The sequence below is a fragment of the Mustela lutreola genome, chromosome 10, assembly GCF_030435805.1.
Source record: "Mustela lutreola isolate mMusLut2 chromosome 10, mMusLut2.pri, whole genome shotgun sequence".
Classification (NCBI taxonomy): Eukaryota; Metazoa; Chordata; class Mammalia; order Carnivora; family Mustelidae; genus Mustela; species Mustela lutreola.
In genome coordinates this window covers 34,042,173-34,064,510 of record NC_081299.1, presented here as the reverse complement: position 1 = coordinate 34,064,510, position 22,338 = coordinate 34,042,173, and the positions used below count along the sequence as shown (strand labels likewise).

General features: G+C 55.8%; 3 protein-coding genes across 13 annotated transcripts; all 3 read right to left on the bottom strand.

Annotated features, from left to right (window-relative positions):
* Positions 1-81: 81 nt before the first annotated feature.
* On the bottom strand, positions 82-10,201 carry B4GALT2 (beta-1,4-galactosyltransferase 2). Of its 4 annotated transcripts, XM_059134919.1 has the most exons (8): positions 9,926-10,201; positions 9,339-9,495; positions 7,909-8,264; positions 7,462-7,697; positions 4,062-4,252; positions 3,785-3,907; positions 3,568-3,672; positions 82-960 (listed from the first exon to the last, which is right to left on the bottom strand). In XM_059134919.1, exons 2-8 carry the CDS (start codon positions 9,371-9,373, stop codon positions 810-812), a joined length of 1,197 nt encoding a protein of 398 aa, XP_058990902.1. In that variant the 5' UTR covers positions 9,374-9,495; positions 9,926-10,201; the 3' UTR covers positions 82-809. The 4 variants fall into 4 exon arrangements, with proteins under 4 accessions (XP_058990902.1, XP_058990904.1, XP_058990903.1 ...); XM_059134921.1 differs by lacking the exon at positions 9,339-9,495 and having other exon boundaries at positions 9,820-10,200; XM_059134920.1 differs by lacking the exon at positions 9,339-9,495 and having other exon boundaries at positions 9,926-10,199.
* Positions 10,202-11,102: 901 nt separating this feature from the next.
* ATP6V0B (ATPase H+ transporting V0 subunit b) lies at positions 11,103-14,420 on the bottom strand. The gene is made up of 8 exons (XM_059134937.1): positions 14,232-14,420; positions 13,461-13,509; positions 13,146-13,229; positions 12,914-12,991; positions 12,640-12,709; positions 12,479-12,530; positions 12,069-12,259; positions 11,103-11,409 (listed from the first exon to the last, which is right to left on the bottom strand). The coding sequence occupies exons 1-8, from the start codon at positions 14,296-14,298 to the stop codon at positions 11,383-11,385; spliced, it is 618 nt and encodes a 205-aa protein (XP_058990920.1). The 5' UTR covers positions 14,299-14,420; the 3' UTR covers positions 11,103-11,382.
* A 1,923-nt stretch (positions 14,421-16,343) lies between these two features.
* DPH2 (diphthamide biosynthesis 2) lies at positions 16,344-20,060 on the bottom strand. 8 transcript variants are annotated; one of them, XM_059134911.1, is made up of 6 exons: positions 19,480-20,036; positions 19,152-19,264; positions 18,643-18,866; positions 17,760-18,443; positions 17,503-17,679; positions 16,344-17,437 (listed from the first exon to the last, which is right to left on the bottom strand). In XM_059134911.1, the coding sequence occupies exons 1-6, from the start codon at positions 19,624-19,626 to the stop codon at positions 17,409-17,411; spliced, it is 1,374 nt and encodes a 457-aa protein (XP_058990894.1). In that variant the 5' UTR covers positions 19,627-20,036; the 3' UTR covers positions 16,344-17,408. The 8 variants fall into 8 exon arrangements, with proteins under 8 accessions (XP_058990894.1, XP_058990893.1, XP_058990896.1 ...); XM_059134910.1 differs by having other exon boundaries at positions 16,344-17,421; positions 19,480-20,018; XM_059134913.1 differs by having other exon boundaries at positions 16,344-17,421; positions 19,532-20,018.
* Positions 20,061-22,338: the final 2,278 nt, after the last annotated feature.

Genomic DNA, 22,338 nt, shown 5'->3' with positions numbered 1-22,338 from the left:
GGCCAGGTGCCCTCCCACAAGACACACGCGGTCTGGAATCTGGGCCCAGATTCGCTAACCCCAAGCAGACAAAGGGGCTGCTCCATTCACGTTTTTTACTAAAGCACCCACACAAGTTTCTGTGCAATGTACAAACAACGAGCCGGCCCTGGGGCTACTGCCTTCTCTCTGAGACAGGGAGGCGGGAACCAGACTGACTGATCTAAGCCCCACCCGCCCCCCATGCAAAAGCCCAACCTCAAGATCCCAGGCAGCGCCACAGCACCCCCTCTGGTCCCCTCCTGGGGTTGCTCCTCAGCAGGGGGCGCACCAGAGTTTGCCCCTACAATGTTGAATGAAAAAGGTTTCCCCTCCCCTGGGAGCATGGGGGATCCCCAGGTCTGAGAATTCCCCCTGGAAGCTACACTGCCCCCTAGTTGTACCTCCCACTCTTCCAGGCCCTAGGGGACTCAAGGGGGGAGAAACTGAGGCACAGAGAGGTGGAGTGGCCTAGCCCAGGCCACTCGGTGAGGCAGTGCAGGGGCTGGCCCGACCCTGACAGTGAGGGAGGACTGGGCTGGGGAGGGAGGGGCAGGAAGAAGGGTTGACCCCAGAGAGGGCCACACTGGAGGGGCTTGCCCAGGTTGGAAGTCCCCCAAAGTAGGTTCTGAAACTTCCAGGTGCAGCTGGGGGAGCCTATGGAAGACCCTCCGAAAACAGAGCCCACAGTCTCAGTCCTGGGGGGTCCCACAGAGTAGTCGCCAGCCAGGCTATCGAGGTCAGTCCTCTGGCAGGCAATCCTTGGCACTGGGAGCCTTGGTCCGTTAGTATCAGCCCCGGGGGGGCCATGACGGGGGCCGCCCAATGTCCACTGTGATATTGGTGAAGAGTGGTTGCCGAGACACCTCCAAGACCTGGTACCGCACTGACCCGATGCCATCCCGCTTCATGGTCAGCTTCGTGTTTTGAATCTTCGTAAACCTAGATAGGATAGAAGTGGGTCCAGATCAGGGCTACCCAATAAACCCAATATGGGATCTCTGGGGCTAAGAATCAAGCCACCCTGGCTTCTTCCAGGGATGGCTCAGTTCTCACCAAACCATCTGCCCGTCACCTGCTTGGAGCCCTTTTGCTCTGGCATCTGCTTTCAAAACAGATCTTATCCTCTTGAGTCCAGAATTGTGACACCCTCACAAATCTCTCTCTGATCTCAGCCTTTCTCCTAAGCCTTAGACCCAGACACAGGCATCCAACAGGCACCTCAAATGCAAGGGGTCCTGTGTCAGTCATCATCTGTACTCCCCAAGCCCCTCTTCTCTTTGCTATCTCTCTGTCCCTTACCACTTACTCACTGAGCAGTCCCCAAGTACCAGGTTCTGCTCTTAAGTACCAGGGACACAGTCAGGAACAGGACAGTAAGTCCTTCCTCTAATGGCAAGTCTATTCCCCTAGGGGAGACAGGTAACAGACAAGGAGCACATCAGAATGCTAAGGGGGAGACAGGGCAGAGAGACCAAGATGGCTGCCCTGGGAGGCGTAAGCACATGACACCAAAGCTGACAGCAGGGGGAAGGGCATTCCAGGCAGAGGTAAGCACATGCTGACCCTAAACTGGAAATGAGAATTTGCACAGCCAGTGGTTCGAGTTTAATGGGCCAAGGGCGTAAGAACAGCTTGGAGGCTGGAGAGTGTAGGGATGGGGCTCTGGAAGTCAGAGGATGCAGGTTTTTTTTATTCTAGGAGTGAGAAGACAGGGATTTTTAGCCCAGTGGGAGGCAAGTGGGGAGGGCCAGAGGACAGGAACAATAGAAGGACGAGGGGGAAACAGGGAAACTAGTGAGAAGTGACTGCAGGAGTCCAGACAAGAGGACAGAGGCGGTGCTGGGGCAGAGGGGGTGAAGGGAAAAGCGGAGGGGCTCAGAGATGTTTTGGGAGGGGCACAGGTACAACCTACTGACGGTTTAGACACACCGGGTGAGCGAAAGAAGAATCCAGGGAAACTAGATTTGAGGCAAAAGCCACTAGGTGAATGGAATCGTTCCTTTCTTTAAGCCAGAAATGCCTCGCTGTCTTGCCACTTCCTCACCCAAGGCGGACATCACTAATTCATGAGGACACGGTGACCCGAAACAGGACCAAGGCTCCCGGCATGTGCTTTGAGAGCTCCCCGCCCACCTTCACTGCAACTGTTTTGATCCTCCTGCTCCTTCGGAGCTCAGCTCACATCCCTCTCCAGAGCTACCCCAGCACCTAGCACTCTCCCTCAGATGCCCTGCAGCCCCTCTCCTCCCGTCCCTGTCCACCCTGCTTTTCATTGAACTGCTTTTCCATCAGCTCCCTGGACGCCCAGTGCTTCATGCTCCTGCCAGAGGCCAGCCCACCACTGGTGCTGCAGCCTGTCTCCCCACTCTTGCACCTGGCTTCAGAGCAGAACATCCCTACTGTTCTATCCAGGCGTGTGGCAGCCTCACACCCAGCACACCCCCTAGGCCCCGTGATTCCTCCAAGCTTCCTTCCTGGCCCACCGGCAGCTCTGCCAGCCCTTCTTCACCTTCTTCAAACTCAAAAGGTGATCTTTCAAAGCCGAATCTGATCCTGATACTTCCCTGCTTAAAGCCCTCCCATGACTCCCCATCGCCCCTGGCACAAAAGTGAAACTCCCAACCTGGGATCCAAGACCCCAGACACCCAGCACTGACCCCACAGCCCATCCCAGCCCTCAGGGACTGTAATACCAGAGTCCCAGACTCTTAACTTATACCACGCACGTTCACATTTCCAGACTCCTGCAAATACCATTCCTTTTCTCCAAACTGGCCTCCTCCACTAACCCGGTGAATATAGCCCTGTGCCCAAGGCAGGCGTGTGACAAACACCTGTTGAATGCATGATCTTTCAAACCCTGGTTTACCATCACCTCCTCCTGGAGAGCCTCCCACCATCACTCCCTCTTCTGCCGGGACAGCACCTTGCCCTGATCACCGGGGCCATAGCTGCCTGTCTCCCTCACTAGAGTGAACTTCCTACGGGCTGTCCAGCAGGGACTGGTTCCAGACTCCCCCTGCCCACTCCCCCAGGTTAGAGCAGTGCCAGGAAGCCCTTGTCTACACTGCACATGCCCTCAGGTGCCTCTCCCGGCTGGCACCAGCACCTAATGTCGCTAAGTCCTCAGGGACGGAATGGCCTGCTCCCGTCTCAGAGGGATCAGCACTGTCTGTCCGTGCCCTGCCCCATGTTGCTCGGGCCACCTTCATTGGGTCCCCAGGCCCGGGAGCTGTGCCTGGTGCCCGCTACCTCTTGTCTTGTCTGCTCTGGCATAAGGGAGGTCTGTGAGGACACCAACGGGGATGTAATCTACTCAGGGAAGATTTGAACCCTGCCTTTACATTGTTGTCACCTCTAGGAATTAGGCGAGGGATGACAGAAGTCTGGGGTGAGGATGAGCTAGGGGTTGGGGAACAGGGATCAGGGGCATGGGAGTCCTCTCCAGGAGTCAAGGGGTCAGAGGCCTTGGGAATCACGTCTGGGGATCAGTGGCACTGGGAAGTCCCTTCCAGGAAGTAAGGGATTAGGGGCACTTGGGGTCACCTCTGCGGGTTGGGCTCGTTATGCTTGTCCCGGTCGTGCTTGATCATGCGGTAGCGGCCTATGCGGATGTCTGGGCGCGAGATCTTCATCCCAGTCAGGGAGATCCTGGGGATGGGGACAGACGGGCTGGAGCAGGCACCAGGAAGGGCAAGGAGCCTCGCCCGGTCTGCGCTGCACCTGCTGCACCCAGTCTACTCCCCGCCCCGCCCAGACTCACCGGTTGAAGATGTCGTCATCCTCGCCACCCCAGCCCCAGTACTCGTTGGGGAAGCCGTTGATTCTCAGAAACTGGGCTTTACTCAGGCCTGACACACCTCCGAAGTAGCCGGCATAGGGCAGCCTGTGGCACGGAAGGGCAGGAGTCAGCTGTGGGCCTGAGGGGATTCCAGGGGGAAGGCCGGAAATGGGGTGAGGGGCCAGGAGCAAGGGGGCGCTGGGTGCAGTACCGACCGTCAGGGCAGGAGTCTGGGTCCGGCTGAGAAGGGAGCCCTCACCGGAAACCAAACTTGTCCATGGCAATGGCAAAGTGGCGGGGCTGGTCACCACAGCGGTACAGGTTGCGGTCATCCATGGGGACCAGGTCCACGTCACTGAAGATGAAGCAGTCATAGGTGGCATCCTCTTTCAGTGCCTCCAGGAAGCCTACGTTGAGCAGCTTGGCCCGGTTGAAGGTGTCCTCGCCATGCTGGGGTTGGTGCAGGGGACAGGTCAGCTCTGGGCCTGTGACTGGCAGGCACCGGCCACTTTACCATTGGCCAGAGTGCTCCCCAAGGGGCTCCTACTTCCCCGCATCCCCCTGACCCCACTCTGAATGGCTCCCCTAAGTCCTGCCTTCCAAGACCTTCCAGGACTTGGCTCCAGACTCCCCTCCAGCCGTTGCCCTCAGATCCCAAGGCCCAGCTGCGATACATTCCTCAGCAGCCCTGGAATACTCCAGGCTCTTTACTGCCTCGAAACCTTGCTGTTGGGGCGCCTGGGTGGCTCAGTGGGTTAAAGCCTCTGCCTTCGGCTCGGGTCATGATCCCGGGGTCCTGGGATCGAGCCCCATATCGGGCTCTCTGCTCAGCAGGGAGCCTGCTTCCTCTCTCTCTCTTTCTCTGCCTGCCTCTGTGCCTACTTGTGATCTTGTCTGTCAAATGAATAAAATAAAATCTTAAAAAAAAAAAAAAAAGAAACCTTGCTGTTAGCTCTGGAATGCTCTCCTCTGACGGTCAAGCTGGTGTGTGGACAGGCATCCCTGATCACACCCCCTGCCTCCGCATCATCGTTCGTTCTATCCTGTGAGCTTCACTGAGTGTCCGGTTACACTGGAACTTAGAGCGCTCGTTCTTCTCATTCTTTCACTCCTTCATCCCAGCATGCCCTGCAGCCCTGTCCTGGGTGCCAGGCACCTTCCCTGTGCCGGTGGGAGCCTTTGAGGAGAGCAGCCCGGAGCCCACTGCATCCCTGCTGAGCACACTCACAAGAGAAGATGAACAGTGAATGCCCCAAATGACCAGCGTCGAAGACAAAGAAACCATAGGGACTGAGCCATCCAGCCCCTTTGACTCGTCTGGATCCACATCCAAACCCCCAGGCAGCCTCTGAGACCGGGAGAGGACCTGGTGAGATTCCCCAGTCTCCCCTGCAAAACGTCAAGACAGGTGTACAGGCAGTCATGGCCCAGAGAGCTGGGGGTCCCCTGAGCAACGGGGCTGCGGGGCCAGGCCTCTTTGAGGCTGGGTTCCTGGCCATGCATGCCCACACTCCCAATTCTAGCCAGAGCAAGGAGGAGCCCATGGAAGGAGCTGACTGCTGAGCCCCCTGTGCCATCCTACCATCTCTAGGCTGGAGCAGGGCACGGCCCTGGAGAAGGGTCTTTAGGCAGGCCCCTTGAGAGCGAGAGGAGGAACCATGGCTCCTCCTTCCCACCAGCCAGCCTGAGCCCCACAGGGTGGGAGCGGCTCGCCCTGCTTGCTCTCTCTCCTGGCCCTGCACCTTCCCTCCCACCAGCCCTTGCAGCAATTGTGCATTTTCTCCTGGCTCATCGGCTCTCCTTTCTGACCTTTCTCACCAGCCAGGAGCCCTGAGTTTCTCCCACACGGCTCATAAACATGTCCAATTTTACCCCATCTCAAAAAGAAACCTCTCCAGCCACCACCCTACCTTTGCCTCCCCTTCTCGTTAGAGTATTTTTTTTTTTTTTAAGAGTTGTCTCCAATTGGCTATTTCCATTTTGTCAAATCTGATTCCGTCTTCAACCCACTGCAATCTGCTTCCGCCCCCACCATGCCCCTGAAATGGTTCTCGCTGGGCCCACCTTGTTGCTAAATCCACTGGACGCTGCTTAGTCCATATCCTTCCTCCCCCAGCAGTGCTCACGTAGCTGCCATGCTTCCTTCTGGACACTTACTCCTGGGCTTCTGGGACACCACACTCTCCTGGGACTCCTCAAACCTCTCTGCCCAACCTTCCAGTCTGCGGTGCTGTCCCTTTCTCCACCCATTCCTTACATGCTGGCTTTCCTCTCCCATGCCCTGAGCTCCCCAGGCAGGATGGACGTTGTTGGGTTTAGAGACCACCTGCATGCTGGTGGCTCCCAGATCCCTCTCTGCACCTCAGACCTCACCGCTGGGAGGACTCATTGGTCCAACTGCCAGCTGAACATTCCTTTCGTACTTCACGCAGGCACTCAGACTCATCCCATGCAAAAAAAGAATCCAGGGTCACGCTGTCCCTGAGACCTGGCCCAGAGCCTCCGTTCCATCTCACTCACAGGCGCAGCTAACCCATACAGCAAATGGCCAGGAAGAACCCTCCAGGTGTCCTGGCGTCTCCCTTTCCTCTCTCTCTACCGTGTTACATCTCTCCCTTCACAGCCACCACTGCTGCTGGCCCACAGACAGGTGCACTGTCTCTTTGCTGAATGTCATACCCCTTCTCAACTGGTCACCCTGCCACCAGCCTCTCCCTCCGTCCCATTCCCCACATGCAACCAGAGCGATCTTCCCAGGAAGCAAGCGTACATGTTACTCCTCACTTAATCCAGTGGTCGCATGCTGCCTTTAGGCTGGAAGTCAACTGCTTCGCTTGCCTCTGGAGACCGTTCTGGATTTGGCCTGTGCCAGCAATTCCAGGCTCATCTTTGCTACCCACCCTACATGCTGGACCCCACACCTCCACCAGTGGTTCCCGAAGACACGAGACCAGCTCTCTGGGTGGGACCTGGGGCCTCCAGTACGTCTGCAGACTGATCCCTACTCATCCCTCAAGACCCATCTCAACTTCACCCCACTTCACTTCACCACCACTTCACCCCAGGGCTACTGTTCAAGGCCCCTCTGTGCCCCCACAGCCCCCTGCTCCAACTCATCCCACACGGTCGTCTTGGAGTCTATGGGGATCCAAGTCCAAGTATGGGAATCCCAAGTACAGGAAGGAGGAACTATATCAGATCCTCCCCGGGTCCCAGCAGCCAGGCCTCACCAGGCCCAGGGCAGGGCTTGGACCCTGAGCTGAGTTCCTGGGGCCTCTGCTGTGGCCATGGCCCTCTCACAGACTTCATCCCTCTTTCAGGCTCTAACCCACCCCTCTCCAAGGGCTGCTCCATAGCCCCTCACAGCCAGCTGACCCTAGGTATCTACATGGGGCCCGCCAAAGGTAGACCATGAGGCTCATCTGCGCAGAGGCTAGGCACACAGCCATCAGCATGTGTGCCAATGCTCGTGTGTACACTCCCCATCATGCACCTGCAAACTCTCCCACGTGAGCAGGCACGTACACGGAGCCCCACACGACCACAGGCAGGTGAGAAGCCATGAATGCTCCCGCCCGCACTCATGCACTGAGAGGCACACGGGTCTCCCCAGCCGCAGGTGCTCACGGTGCCCAGCCCCGGGGCCCCAGGCAGCACACCTGGTTGATGACATAGACGCCATAGCGCAGCCGCTGTCGCCTCAGGATGGGGTGCAGGTAGTGGAGCCAGTAGCGCAAGTGGTGCTCCCGGTGCCGGAAGGGGATGATGACTGCCACCGTCTGGGCCGGCGTGCAGTCGGGGGGCGCGTAGCGGCCGCCCAGGAGCACGCCTGGGTTCTCCCTCTGCACCCGCTCCAGTGGCATGGGCGAGGTGAACTCAATCAGCAGTCGGCCCACTGCAGGCGGGACGGTGGCAGGAATCAGCTGGCCATCGGAGGCCAGGGACACCAGCCCTCTCACTCAGCCCCAGGGGGAGGCCAGGGAAGCCCCGGAATGGCCCTCTTGCAACAGACCCGGACCCCCTGTACCCCCATGGGTCACTCCCTGAACCAAACCACACCAGTCTTCTGCCCACCCCTAGAGGCCGGCCCTACCCTGCAGGCTCACCAAGGCCCGGCGGTGACTCAGGACAGGGAGGCAGGACAGGAGCTGTGGGGCCGGGCCGGGCGCTGGGAGCCTCGGGGAGCCCCGAGCTGGGGGCAGTGGTGTTGGGCCGAGAGAAGTTGGTGCTGCTGCTGGCAGCTGGGTGGAGGGCCCGGGCAGGGCCACGGGCACTGAAGCGGCTGAAGAAGGCCAGGTGCTGGGCGTAGACGTCAAAGTAGAGGATGACGGCCACAAGAAAGTGCAGCAGGCAGAGGAGGAGCACGGCCTTGCACACGCGCTCCAGCGTCCCCCCCAGCAGTCTGCTCATCCCGCAGGCGGCCGCCGGCCCGCCCAGTGGGCCCGGGCATCCGGCTGCCGGCCTGAGCAGGGGGAAGAGAGAAACAGACCCAGCGGGTCAGGGCCAGATGAGCCAGGCTACCCAGCCCCCGCCCCTGCCTGCTGCTCACCCTCACAGACCCGCATCCGTACACGTATTACCTGCTCACATCCTGTGACACTCGCGGACTCCCATTCACATGGACACAGTCCCTGGCAACTCACTACTCACACAGCCTCACACACCTGAGTACTAACCCACAGACACACACGTTCCTCATTCTCGCTGCCACACATACACAGAAACACAACCTCATGCTCCCACACTCAGGTGCACGCCCGTATTGCATGACTGGACACACAGCCCTGTGTGTCCTCAGAAACATGAACACATGACCTCTGATCACAGTGGTTCATACCTCCCAATGAAAACACATTTACTTGCAGACCCACCTGTGTACCTGTGCCCCAGAGAACAGACACCCCCACAGGCCAGCATCCTCAACGCAGAACTCCTGGTCTGGGGAGGCACGACCATTTACTGAGTACCTAGCATGCAGGAACCCTTGGTACTCGTGACTTCAGTTAGTCCTCCCAGGACCATGGTGGGCAGTGGTGTGGTTGGACAGGTACCAGTGACAAGTAGGCCAGGCCAACTAGGACCAGGCTGGGAAGTGGCCCTCAGCATCCAGGAGGCCCAAATATGAACAAGATGTTTATGGGATCCCTACCCTCCGGAGTGGGAGCTCAATATACAAAGTGGGGCATATGACACCCCTCCTTTAAGACCTCAAGGATTGGGATGAACTTTCTGGAGTCTGCCCAGCACTTGCTGGTTCTGATTCCGGGAAGAAGGAACGCCTAGGCCCTGGAGACACGTCCAGGACCAGCATGCCAGGGAAGGGTCTTGGGCCATGGCTCCAGCTGGGGTTCCAACAGAGCAGCACTTCTGGGGGCTGGGTCTCACTCAGAGATACATAGCACCACACAACCACAGCCACCGTGGGTCCCAGCTAAAGTCACCTGCACTCACAAACACTGAGAACTACATGGAGTCACAGACACACCCCAGTGACAGTAACAGTATCAGTAACAGTAACGCAGAGTCACACACTCACAAACAAAGCCGCTGCTCCTCGACGTACACAGCCATGCATGCAGGTTCCCGGGCAGCTTGGACGCCCGGCCCCACGTGCAAACATTCCCACCCCTCCCTCCGGGGCAGGGGTTCTGGGTCAGGCTGGCCGCCAGTCTGCGAGACGCCTTAGGGCGGGGCTGAAAGGCAGACCGTCCTGAACACGTGGCTCCCCGGGGCGGGGGAGGCAGTGAGGACCCGGTGGGTGTGAAGTCTGGGGGGGGGGGCGTGGATTGGGGGAGTGGATGTGGGGCGGGGGCCGAGGCCGGGAGAAACGTGAGTGGAGCGTCTCCCCGCGCCACGAGGCCAGGGCGAGCGAGGACAATAAGGGAGGCAGGCAGGGGGCGGGCAAGAGGAGCCCGGGGCGGGGGATGGGGAGGGGAGGGGAGTGAAGAGCCGAGGGGGAGGGATGGGCGAGGGAAGGGGAAACGCCAGGCCGGGGTCTGGCCGCCGGCGCCTCTCACCGGCTCCTGGGCGGGGATCGCGGGGCCGCGCTCGGGGCGCTCCTCGCGGGGCTGGGTCTGGAATGTCGGGGCCCTGGGCTGGGGACCGCGCGCGCACCCCTCTCACCCGGCGCTCGGGGCTCAGCAGGGGGCACCGCTCCAGCTCGGGCTGGGTTCCCGGCTCCCGTGGCTGCGGACGGCTCCGTCCCCCATGGCCCGGCCCCGCCGCCTCCCGCCGCCCGGTCAGCGGCCCCCGCGGCCCCCGGGCCGCCTCCTGCCGCCGCCGCGGGCCATGGAGCCGAGCCGCCCCGGGGGGCAGGGCGGGGCCGGGCGGCCGGGCAGACCCACGGACCGGCGGACCGATGGACCACAGCGCCGCCGCCTCCCTCCCGCGCTACGGCGCCTCGGAGGGGCAGGCCCGGCCGGCGCGCCCGCGCGCGCGCCCCCGCGGCCCCCGCCTCCAGCGCGCCCGCACCCGCCGCGCGCCTCTGCCGTCCGCCCCTGCCGGCGGCCAAGCGCGGCGGAGCGAGGGGACAGAGGTGGCACGGGACCAGAGAGGGTCGGAAGAAATCGGTAAGGCTCATCCCAGAGGTTGGATTTGGGGTCCAGACTGGGGAGCGTGTGGGTGTGGGCTGGAGCGCGAACTCCGCCAAAAGGGGTCCTGGAAGTTAGGCGACTCTAGCAGGGAGGTTAGGAATTTGTCCTCTCATTGATGGAAACAGCATTATAGGTCTGCTAGCGGTCGCGGGGTGGGGGTGAGGGTGGTTGTTGGTTGGGCAGGACCCTTAAAGGCGTGAGAAGTGTGTGGCAGGGGCTTCTAGGATGACAGGATGTTGGTACAAGATTGCACAGAAGAGGGAGGAGGAGCTGGGGCCCTGGGAACAAGGGACCAAATTAGTTACTGGCAGGGGATGGCACTGGGATATGCAGAGGCAAACGAATGGGCTCCAGGCTCCACAGGGATAGACAGTGAGGGATGCCTGAGGGTAGAGCCAGATAGATGTGGCCCATATGGGCTTAGCAGACAGAACCTTGAAGACCTGGGACTGGGAGGATAGCCCCCTCCTCTGCACAAACATCGGGGTCCATTCAACCCCAGCGTCCCTTGCTCCTTTCAATAAAGATATTCAAGGCTAGAGTCCTCAGGCCAGCACCCTTCCTCTCCACCCAGGAACCAGCTCTGTCCAAAGCAGAGACTGTGTATGAGACAGATACCAAGAAGCTGGCATAATGTTGAGGCCAATAGGTCGGTTTACCCTCTCCCCATGAAAGAATGTAACAAAGGAGGGCAACAGGAGCAGCACTGACCCAGACAGAAACCACGTTTATTTCACAAACACTGGGAAGACGGGTTGGGGAAGAGGCGGGACACAGGTGCACAGCTGCACACGGTCATCAGCAATCCACTCCCCACACCGAGGCTCCAGCCAGGTAGTGCCTCCAAGTTGATGGGCAGCGAGAAGCCAAGTGCAGGGAGGGCCCTGAACACCAAGCCCCGTGAAAGGCCAAGGGTGACAGCTCCAGCTGTCCTGGGAAAACCACAAATAAATAAGAGTGGGACACGGCCCCACCCAAACAGATAATCTAGTCACCCATCTTCACTCTGGAGGTCTGCAAAAGAAGAACAAGGAGAAATCAGGCAGTGACAGAGGAATAAGTAAGACAGTAATAACAAATGACATAAGGTCAGCTCTAGCAAACCCATGGTGGGATGGACAGACCACAACAGATGGATGATGGGACCAAGACGGACATGCTGTGACAAACACCAATGAACAGGGACAGTCAGTCAACCACAGAGTTAGGCTGTGGGACAGAGAGAGGAGTGGCACATGAACAAGACCCATTACCAAGAGTCAACCCAGCTAAACATTCACATTCAGACCTGATCCTCAGCCACACGTACCCATGTTAGAAAAGATGCACACAATTCAGACATACTGTTCTACTCACAGAATAGATACACACAGGCCTTGAGACCCAAAGTCAAACACACTAAGACTGACAGACAAGGTCCCAATCCAGGCTAGACTACAAATAAAGACCAAAAAATAATACAACAGAAAGCCCCAATGAAAGACCTATAGACATAAAGCAGTAGGGAAATAAACGTTACACTAGTCAATGATACCACACTGGAAAGCTTCAAAAGGGGAAAACCGAAAAATGGGAATTAAGTGGCGGGAACCACTCAGTTCTATGGTTACAGATGGAAAGAGAGTGAAGCTGGGTTGGGGACAAGGACACAGGCTCCCCAGGGAATTCATCACCTGAAGGATTGCAACAATGACGCCAAAGAGGCCAATGGCACTGCCAAAGATCTCCACGATGAGAATCTTCACAAAGAGGCTGGGGTTCTGTGCATCAGCCAGGGCAGCTCCACTGCCCACGATGCCCACGCAGACTCCACAGAAGAGGTTAGAGAGGCCTACTGTGAGGCCAGCTCCAAACATGGAGTAGCCTGAGGGGATGGAAGGAAGAGTACTGAGGCCAAGCCAGGCACAAAGGGAGAGGAAGACAAGCCCCCAACATGGACTCATGGGGCTAGTCACCACTCCCAACTCTGCAAAGCAGGCCAAACAAATGGGAGTGAATGTTGAAATGATAGGTCTAAGCTGGGGCACAGAAGTGGGGAAGCAGACATAAAGCCCCAGCTTTTTTCCTTCACATATCCACCTACCTGCATGGTAGTTTCGATGCCCAATGGCTTGAGGGTCAGTGGCACTGAAAGGCTGCAAGAGGCAGAGAAGTAATCAGAAGCCACTCTCCCTCCTCCAGTATCATTAATCACTGTATAGAACATACTGGAATAGATGCCAACCCCACCGTGGTTCTCCATACCTCAGCCATGTTGCTGATCACAATTGCCATGATGATGCCATAAATGGCCACAGCCTCACAGAAGATGATGCTGGTAGTGGTGGGCATGGGGGTGGAGAGGAGAAAAAGATGAGAAAGAAACAAATCTTCCTCCCCCAGAGAGTCCCCAGCCACCACTTCCCCTACTGATTTCCCACCCCATCAGGAGGCTGGTCAGAAGCAGCATGTCAGGTCAAACAAACAGGGAGCTCCCAATGCAGATGGTCTGGCAACCCTCCAAAGGTCCTACATTTACCTGACCAGATTCTTGGTCTTGATCCTGGGAGCCTTCACCCCTCCTCCAATGATAGAAGAGCCAGTAATATAGATGCCCCTGATGGAAAGATGGAAAAAAAAAAAAAAAACCCAAACCGATGAGCAGAGCCCAAGCTTGTCACTGCCCCCAAGATCCCAAGATGACTAAGGACCCACTGACACCACCTGCTATGACTCACCTCTCTCCCCAGTCCCACCACCCCAACACTCACCATGCTGCCCCAACCACAGACAGGGAGATAGCTAGACCAATGCCCAAGTTTGACCACATGAAGGGGGAAGTTTCAGTCAGGAACCTGGTGTGGAAACAGGGAGGAAAGCAGTTTCAGCCTTGGTGGAGAAGTGAGCACAAAATCCATATCCCAACCCTCCGAGCCCACTAGTCCTGAACACTGAGATAAAATACATCTTATGTCCCAAAGGTCCATGTCCCATGCACCTGGGGATGGGGTGGAGTAGGGGCTTAGATCAGTGAAGGAAAGCTGCAAAGAAGCACCTAGGAGAATCCTCTCCCTGCAGTCCCTTACCATGCCACATCAAAGCGGAAACCCAAGTCAAAAATGGTGTAGCAAATTCCTGCAGGAGTGAGGAAAAAAGGGTTAGAGGCGGTTCTCTAGAGAGAAACTTCTCAACTTAAACAAGAAGTCGCTACCCAGCTGTAACGTCCCCAAAGGTCTGCCTACAGGTAAGTCAAGGGAGACTTGTCAGGCTGGTCTCCATGTGAAAGCACGGCTATCTATTCAGACTCCTCGGCTCAGGCCTCCATTTTCTGCCACTCCCTCACTAACCTACAGTCTCCCAGTGACACCACCTCCCAGACCAAAACCCTCCACGGCCATCTACCAGTAGGTCTGAATACCCTGGAGAAAGGGAGAGCGCACCGGATCCCACTAGCTGGATCTGAGCCGCTGTTTACCCAACAAGCTGTGGGTGGGGGCGGAGGGCAAAACGACCAGGAAAAGAGGAACTGGAACGGCCGGCTCGTGACCTAAGCAGGCCCCTCTGGAGCGAGCGAGGGATCGCAACAGTGAGATGGGGGAGGGGCGGTAGCGACAGAGAAGTACGGAGCGGCTCCCGCGGCCCCCACCTCCCCCCGTCCGCGCCCCTCCTCAAGGGGTTAGAGATCCGGGTCTCCTCTGTCAGGGTCAAAAGCCCCAACAGCCTTGAGGCAAGTCCTGGGGCCCCAGACACGGACCCCACGCTGGGGCAGCATTCCCGGGACCCCACTTCTCCCGCTGGGCTCCAGCCCCGCCAGCGGGGCCCGAATGCTGGCCCCGCCCGCCAGGGCCCGGCCTCACCCACGACCAGCATGCAGGCCCAAAAGGCCACGAAGACCCCGGAGTAGAGCAGCGCTAGCCCCGTCATGGCGGCAACGACGGCGGGGCTCGGGTCTGTGGGGCCACAGCTAAACCCGCGTCCCTGCGTCCACCGTGCGCCCCGCAGTCTGTCCGCCCGCCCCGCAGCGTCACCTGACTCACCCACGTGACGCGCGGGCACCACGTGACTCCACACCCAACCCTGCGCCACTATACGTCCAGAACTTTGGCGACGCCAACGCGCTGAGAATTGTGGTTGTTGTAGTCCCTCGCTTCAGAAAGAGATCCAGCTGTTCTCAGTACCTCGACCTCGGGCGGGTCACTTTCATCTCTCCAAACCGCTCTTCCTCAGCCCCTATAGTCAGCTCCACTTGGGCTCACGGGCCCCGCTTTACACCAGAGCCTCCTCACAGGCCGCCTCAGCTTGGCCTCCAAGCCAGTGCTGATTCCATGGAACTCCTCCCTTGCTGTGCTCCCCAGTTCAGCAAGGGTGTCTTGCTAACTTTGCTTATGCTCTTCTTTCTGCCTGAAGCACGCTTCTTCATGTTCATCTCGTTGCCCAGCTAACATCTATTGGTCCCCAGGAAACACTCTTCTAGGAAGCCTTCCCTAACCCAGAGGCAGGGCAATGTGCCTGCTCTGGGCTCCCCTGCTATCCTGGTGGTTCCTATGAAACTTGTCACTCTTCAGTTTAAAATGCCATTTCAGGGGTGCCTGGGTGGCTTACTCAGTTAAGCATCCGCCTTCGACTCAGGTCATGATCCTGGGGTCCTGGGATAGAGCCCTGCATCCGGCTCCCTGCTCAGCAGGAGAGTCTGCTACTCCATCTCCCTCTGCTTGTGCTTTCTCTCTCAAATAAAATATTTAATAAAATGCCATTTCACTCAGAATAAAAGCCACAGTCCTAGTAATGGCCTACTACTAGGCCTCTCCTGGTACAGCTTCCCATGCCCCTTACCTGATCTCATCTAATATTCCCCCATTAACTGCACTGGCCTCCTTGCTATTCTTTGAACATACCAGCCATACCCCCACTACATCATCCTTGCATTTGTTCCCTCTGCGTCTACTTATCCATATGGCTCACTCCATAACTTCCTTTCAGTCTTTGCTTACCTTCTTCAAAAGGCCTTCCCTAATCATCTCGTTTAATACTGCAATCCATGGGCACCTGGGTGGCTCAGTGGGTTAAGCTGCTGCCTTCGGCTCAGGTCGTGATCTCAGGGTCCTGGGATCGAGTCCCGCATCAGGCTCTCTGCTCAGCAGGGAGCCTGCTTCCTCCTCTCTCTCTCTCTGTCTGCCTCTCTGCCTACTTGTGATCTCTGTCAAATAAATAAATAAAATCTTAAAAAAAAAAAATACTGCAATCCACTATTCCTTATGCTTCTTCTCAGCTTTAAAGTTCTCCATAGTACCTATCACCATTTCCATACTAAGTATTTTGTCCATCTCTCTTCCTCCACCCCCCATGAGAATGTAAGTACCATGAAAGGGTTTCTGTTGAGCTTACTGTATTTCCAGTGCCTGGCACACAGTGGGTGCTCCATATGTATTTGTAAAATGCACAACTGGTGCCCATTTTGTCCGCTGCCACAGTCAGTTTACAGATCTGCCTCTACCAGTAGACTGGGCACTCCCTGAGAGAAGGGACCACATCTCTGTTTACCTGCTTCTTCAACATCTTGGACAGTGCCAGTATGCCAAGAGTGTCTGCAAACTTGGTAATGAAGAAATGCCCCATGGGGCGCCTGGGTGACTCAGTTGGTTAAGCGGCTGTCTTCGACTCCGGTCATGATTCCAGGGTCCTGGGATTGTGTCCCACATTGGACTCCATGCTCAGGAGAGAGCCTGCTTCTCTCTCTCCCTCTGCCTGCCAATCTGCTTAATTGTGCTGTCAAATAAATAAAATCTTAAAAAAAAAAAAAAGTGCTCCCAGGGCCTTCCCTCCTCACTGAACGTAGTTTCACTGTCTTGCAATTGCTTATTTAACTGCCCCTCTTCCTAACTACACTGTGAGGACAGGAATCCAGTTAAATACAGTTCACATCTCCACTCAGGACCTATAGTGTTTGATGAATAAAAAGAAACAGAAGAAGAAAAAGTATCCAGTTTATTCAAGTTTCTGTGATCTCCTGTGAGAAACAAAATAGGAATCAGTATAGACTAGCATTGTCCAACAGAAGCTTCTGAAATAATGGAAACGTCCTATAGCTGCATTGTCCTCTCCTGTGGCTAAATGACCATTGAAATGTGACTAGTGTGACTGAGAAATGGAGTTTTTATTTTTTATTCTTAAAGTTAACTTTTTTAGTAATCTGTTGATCCACCATGTTGAACTCATGATCAAGAGCTGCACACTTTTCCAGCTGAGCCAGCCAGGCACCCTGAGAAATTTTTAATTTTAAGTAATTCAAATTCACGTTTAATAGCCATGGGTGTCTAGTGGTTACTTTGTCAGACAACACAGGTCTACACCAGTGGTTCTCAACTAGGGACAGTTTTGCCCCTACAGCAGACACCTGTCAATGTCTGGAGGCATTTTTGGTTACCACAATTGGGTATGTTGGTGGCATCAAGTGGGTGGGCAGAAGCCAGAGACGATGCTAAACGTACTATAGTGCACAGAATAGCCCCCCCACAGCAAAGAATTATCTGGTCCAAAACGTCAATGGTACCAAAGTTAGGAAACCCTGGTCTAGACTATCTAGGACCTTTGACAAGGGCAAACCCTCAATTGCACATCAGAAACTGGGACTGGCCAGAGGTCCTGGGCTGTTCCCAGGAGGACAGATGGGCCCGTAAGACTTCAGGAAAGCCCCAAATCAGTTCCATCAGTCCAACAGGTATTTATCAAGTCACTATATGCTAAGCCTTGTGCCAGGGGCAGGACAGGGACAGAGCAGGATTCCCTTCCTCGGTGAGGGGCTGTCCACCCTTCCCTGAATCCAGGCTCCTTCAAGGATTCTGGCAAAGAAGGCGGATGCAGGGAGCATTAAAGGTCTTTGCAGCAATTCTTAAGTCCATCTGTGTCTCTGGGCCAGATGGTATCAGCTGCTTCCCTCATCCTCGTAGGCGATGGCAATCCCTCGTCTTCCACTCACAGCTCCTGTCACCGGTGTCTGACCCAAACGGGGCTGCAACCCTTGCCAGCTCCGGGAACTAAGGTACAAGGCTGTAGAGAGAGGGGACTGAGGCCAAGTGGGCGGAATCTGGGGAAAGAGTTCAGCTGGGAGCAGAGACTTGGCACACTTACCTGCAGGGCTGCTCTCAGCCAGCTCTAGCTGGGGCCGCAAGGTCAGGGCCAAACACCCAGGATCATCTGATGGCTTCCACACAGGTGGGGGTCGGAGTTCCCCAGTAATGAGGGACACATCTGGGGTGTCCCACAGTTCTGAGTCAGGGGGTGGGAGGGGCACGTGGAAGGGAGAACCTGGGAGGGAGAAAGAGGATCCATACTGGCCTGATTCCTGCCCCACATGTTTCCAGCTCAGGCAATACCCCAGCACTCACCAGGCAATAAATCCGCATAATGTGTGAGGTGGGGAGCCAGGCCTGCAGGTGGCCAGGCAGGGTTGCAGGCAGCTTCCAGCTCACATGGTGCCAACACAGGCCGGAAGAAGCCACCAGAAGGCTGTGGAGCTAAAGCACCAAGAGGGCAAGCCAACAGCACAAAGACATCCACTTCAGGGAAGTTGGCGAGCTTGGGAGGTGTGGGCCGCCCCAGGGCCAACACATAGCTACGCTTGCCTGCAGCCTGAGCCAGGTTCCGCAAGTGTGCCAGTGCCTCACGGTGTTGGGCCACACCCAGTGTCCCTGCCAACAGCCCTACCACACGGGCATCTTTGGCCCTCTCTACCAGATAGTGTCTACGTGCCTTTAGCCGCCCAGCCCGGACACCTTCATCCTGAGTCTGCCCTGTATCTGGGCAGCAGGTGAAGAAGGGCTGCCCTGGTGCCCAGCCCAAGAGCAGCCGGCTCAGGTCTGGGTCAAGATCAAGGTCAGCACTGGCTGCAGAGCCCCCCACATAGAAGGCACCATATTCTTCCAGACACCTCCCTGGAGCCAGGGGGAAGCGGCGCCCAAAACGCTCCAGGGGCTCAGGCTCTGGACTACAGGAGCCCACTGGCAATGGAAGAGCTGGGCTGGAGACAAGCAGGTCCAGGTACCGCGGGCGCAGGAGAGTGGCCAAGGCCTCTGGAAGAAGGAGGTGGTGTTAGAGTTGGGGTCTGCCAAAGGAGGAACCCCATCATCCCCAGGAGACTGAATGTGACCCAAAAGCAAAGACTGGGATCAAGCCCGTATCAAGAGCTCTGTGGGAGTATATTGAAATGTGACTATCAAGGCACAAAGTAGCTGGCCCACCCTTCTTGCATGCCCCAGCAAAAACCCTCACCTAAGGCGTGGGCACAGGCCGGCTCACTTAGCAGCACCACAGGCGCTTTGCCGTCTGGGTTCTGGGCCTCAAAGGCCTTGGCACAGAGCTCCAACTGCACAGAACGTTGACCAAGGACAAAGGCCACAGGCAGTGGGCGGGCTGGAGGGCTTAAGCAGGCAGGGCCAAAATGTACAAGGGCCTGAGCTCCAGCTTGTTCAGCACCCAGTACATCCACACAGCAGCTGCAGGGGAGATACCATTAGTGAGAAGAGTTCTCATCAGGAAAACAGCTGCTGCCCTTCACGGGAAATGTGAAGCCTGAAATGTCACCAGTGAAGTAAACGATGTTATAAATGAAGACACTGTCACTCAGGGGAGCAGCTATAAGAGGGAGCATCATCATCAAGAAAAGAGACAAGCCACTGGGGGCAGACACGGTCATAGAAGGGAAACACCAAGAGCCTCGGACCCTGTACTTACTCCCCAGCCCCTACCCTTGCCCCCAATCCTCAAGCTCAGATTCATACCTGCCATAGGCCGTGTCGCCCAGAATGAACATCTTCGACCCTGTGGTCCCCTCCAGTCGTGCAGCCACGGCCCCAGCATCTCCCAATAGCTGGTCAGGGAACTGCAAGGCCACCTGTAAGTATAAGCCACAGAGTCAGGAACAGCCTCTCCTCCACCCTCTTCAAGAAAAACCGCCCAGAGGTCCCTGCCTAACCTTCAAAGCCCCTCCTCCCAGAGGAGCAACTGCCCCCGTCCACCCCCGCCCAATCCTCACAAAACTATCCCCATATCCAGATCTTCTGGGAGACCCATTCCAAGGTGAGCCACGCCTCCCTAACCTGCCCTCACCCGCTGACATCCCAGGTCACGGACAAATTCAGCGACTCTCTCCAGCTCGTACACGCGGTGCAGGTCCTCTGGAGGAGTGAGCTGCCCCGGGGAGCCCGCCTCTCGCTGCAGCGCTGCCTCAGCGGGGCTGCTGAACGTAGACTCCATGAGGCACTGCTTGGGTGGCGGGAAGCAGCGGGGAACTCCCTCGGCCAACTTCAGGCCCCGCGTCCTTAAAAGCAGCCCTCAGTAAGTCAGAGTCATTTAATGAGAGCGGCGAATCTGGGAAGTCGGTGCGTAGCCCTCGGACCACCCCTCCACGCCTCCAAACTCGCGTTTTTCGGCTACACCACTACACGAGGGCATGTGGGGGATTGCTTCCGGGTTTTTAAGGCGGGGCTGGCAGTAGTTTCGCCAATCTTAAACTAGCACTGCTCCCGCCTTCCAATCCTCGCCAGGCCGCCCTCAGAGAACCAATGATCTGCTCCAGAGCCCAAGTCAATTGGGAGGCAGAGGAAGGCGCGGAGCCTTGTGGGTATTGTAGTTCCCCTGGTCCTCCTCTCCAGCGGCTGTTTTTCCTGTTCAGACCGCCAATGGCACTCGGAAAAAGTGCCACCACCGGGTCCTGGCTGGCTCAGTCAGAAGAGCATGTGACTCTTGATCGCAGGGTTGTGAGTTGGAGCCCCACGGGGTACAGATTAAATAAATAAACTTAGGGAAAAAAAAAAGCAACCCCCTGAAAATATTCGTTTGAGCAGCTCCCATCGTGGTACACTGTTAAGCACTTCATTCCACTCTATCATCTAGGAAGTAGCATTGCATAATTTTCAATTCAGGTGCCAAACTGCCTAGGTTTGGATACTGTGCTCTGCCATTGCTACTTATTCAACGTCTCTGTGGCTGTTTCTTCATACGTAAGTGGGGGTTGTAGCAAGATGATTCCTAATAGGATTGCTGGCTCAAATGAATTTAGATACAAAAGTTTACAAAGTAGTCCTTTGCATATCATATACTGAAAGCATGGCTGTTATCCTCACAGTAGTCTGTTAACCGGGTAAATACTGAGCACTCACTGTTCACCAAGTACTACATTCTTAAAGTTAACAGTCTTTGGAGTAAAACTTGTCCCAAGAGCACCTGGCTTGCTCAGTAGGCAGAGCGTGGGACTCTTGATCTCAGGGTTGTGAGTTTGGGCCCCATGGTGATTATACAGATTATTTTAAAAAATAAAATCTTGGAAAACAAAAAGAATTGTCCCATTTTACAGATGAGGACACTGAGGTCCTAGTAAGACATGGCAAGTCAGTGGCACAATCAGTATCAAACCCAGATTTTACTTCAGAAAGTAGGCTTTACCCCCTCATTATCCTAGCTTATATATGCTACATTTGATCATGGGGGATAGCGAGGAAGACACTTTTCCTTTTCTCCTACATGCAGTAGGAGAAAAGGACTAATAGAAACATTTCTGGGGCACGTGGGTGGCTCAGATGGTTGAGTGTCTGCCTTCGGCTTGGGTTATGATCTCAGGGTCCTGGGTCCCTGCTCATCGGGGAGCCTGCTTCTCCTTCTGCCTGCTCTGCCTGCTGCTCCCCTGCTTGTGCTCTCTGACAAATAAACAAATAAAATCTTAAAAAAAAAAAAAGAAAGAAAGAAAGAAAGAAACATCTCTACATGCTTCAGGAGAAGTGAGAAATCAAGAGTTAAAATGGGACTGAAGAAGGGTCTCGAGATGGCATATGAAACAGGGACTGATGCTAGCTGGCATGGAAAGAGAATGAATGAGGATGTGCCTCCATTCTTGTGCAAAGATGGGTAAAAAACAGGGGAAGGAGTGAGACAAACACGGGAGTAACTAGTTCTCCTATCACCTCCGAGGAGACACAAGGTTCAGGAATGGAAATGGGGAGATCCGAACCCTCCTCTTAAGATCTTACTGAGGAGAAGGCTGGATATCTAAGAGACAAGGTCGGTGGAGACGGAAAGGGGCAGAACCCTGCTAAGGATCAACAGCCATCCAGGAGCTGTCCTTGGTCCTGACTGAGCCTTGACCATCAGGAGCTGGTCAGGTACCACAGAGGTGGAGCGCTCTGGGTATGAAGACAGCTCCAGGTTATGCATTCCTCTTCCCCTGCGGGCTGCCATGCTTCCTACCACACATGCTCAGCCCCACTTTATATATCTTTCCTCAACCATGTGCAAGTTTGGCCTCCATAACCCCATACAAGAAACCTATCCTGGAATTGAAAACCACTCTCCATTTCCTCCCTTCAAGCTGGACCCTGCCCCACCTCACTTCAGCCAAAAGCCCCAAGTGCTCTATCTAGGAAACCATCCATTTCCATCAGAAATGAAAGTCGAGGGACACCTAGGTGGCTGAGTCTACCTTTGACTCAGGTCATGATCTCAGGGTCCTGGGATTGAGTCCTATGTTGGGCTCCTTGCTCAGTGGGGAGCCTGCTTCTCCCTCTGCCTGCCACTGCCCCTGCTTGTGTATGCTCATGCTCTCTCTCTCTCTGACAAATAAAATCTTTTTTTTTCTTTTTAATAAATAAAATCCTAAACAAAAAAAAAAGAAATAAAAATTCCTCCATGCAGCCTTTCTTCACTGGTCCCATTCTCCCAGCTTAACATGGTGGCTATGGAGTAGATTAGCCTTTGTTCAGAGAGAACAAAGCAAGGCAGAACTAGGGGGCTAGTGCTCAGCATTGTTGATTTAATAAATGTATGCATGCACGAATGCTGGGACTAATTTAATGGGTGGCAGTGTGGGTCGGGGGGAGGTTGGTCACATTACTGCAGGACCATTCCAACCCAAAGGCAATGGCAATATTATGAACGGCTCCAGCCTACGAGGCTTTGCTACAGTGGATCCCTTCT

Coding starts and splice junctions, on each gene's coding strand:
- B4GALT2 (XM_059134919.1), bottom strand. CDS start 9,373: ATGGCTGTGTACGTCGAGGAGCAGCGGCTTTGTTT. Junction 8,265..9,338: donor GAGGAGCAGCGGCTTTGTTT/GTGAGTGTGTGA, acceptor CCCCCTGCTCAG/GCCGGCAGCCGGATGCCCGG. Junction 3,673..3,784: donor GATGACGACATCTTCAACCG/GTGAGTCTGGGC, acceptor CCCCATCCCCAG/GATCTCCCTGACTGGGATGA.
- ATP6V0B (XM_059134937.1), bottom strand. CDS start 14,298: ATGACGGGGCTAGCGCTGCTCTACTCCGGGGTCTTCGTGGCCTTTTGG. Junction 13,230..13,460: donor TTCCGCTTTGATGTGGCATG/GTAAGGGACTGC, acceptor TTTCCACACCAG/GTTCCTGACTGAAACTTCCC. Junction 12,710..12,913: donor AAGACCAAGAATCTGGTCAG/GTAAATGTAGGA, acceptor CACCACTACCAG/CATCATCTTCTGTGAGGCTG.
- DPH2 (XM_059134910.1), bottom strand. CDS start 19,626: ATGGAGTCTACGTTCAGCAGCCCCGCTGAGGCAGCGCTGCAGCGAGAG. Junction 18,867..19,151: donor GGCGACACGGCCTATGGCAG/GTATGAATCTGA, acceptor TCTCCCCTGCAG/CTGCTGTGTGGATGTACTGG. Junction 17,422..17,502: donor GGCTGAGAGCAGCCCTGCAG/GTAAGTGTGCCA, acceptor CTCTCTCTACAG/CCTTGTACCTTAGTTCCCGG.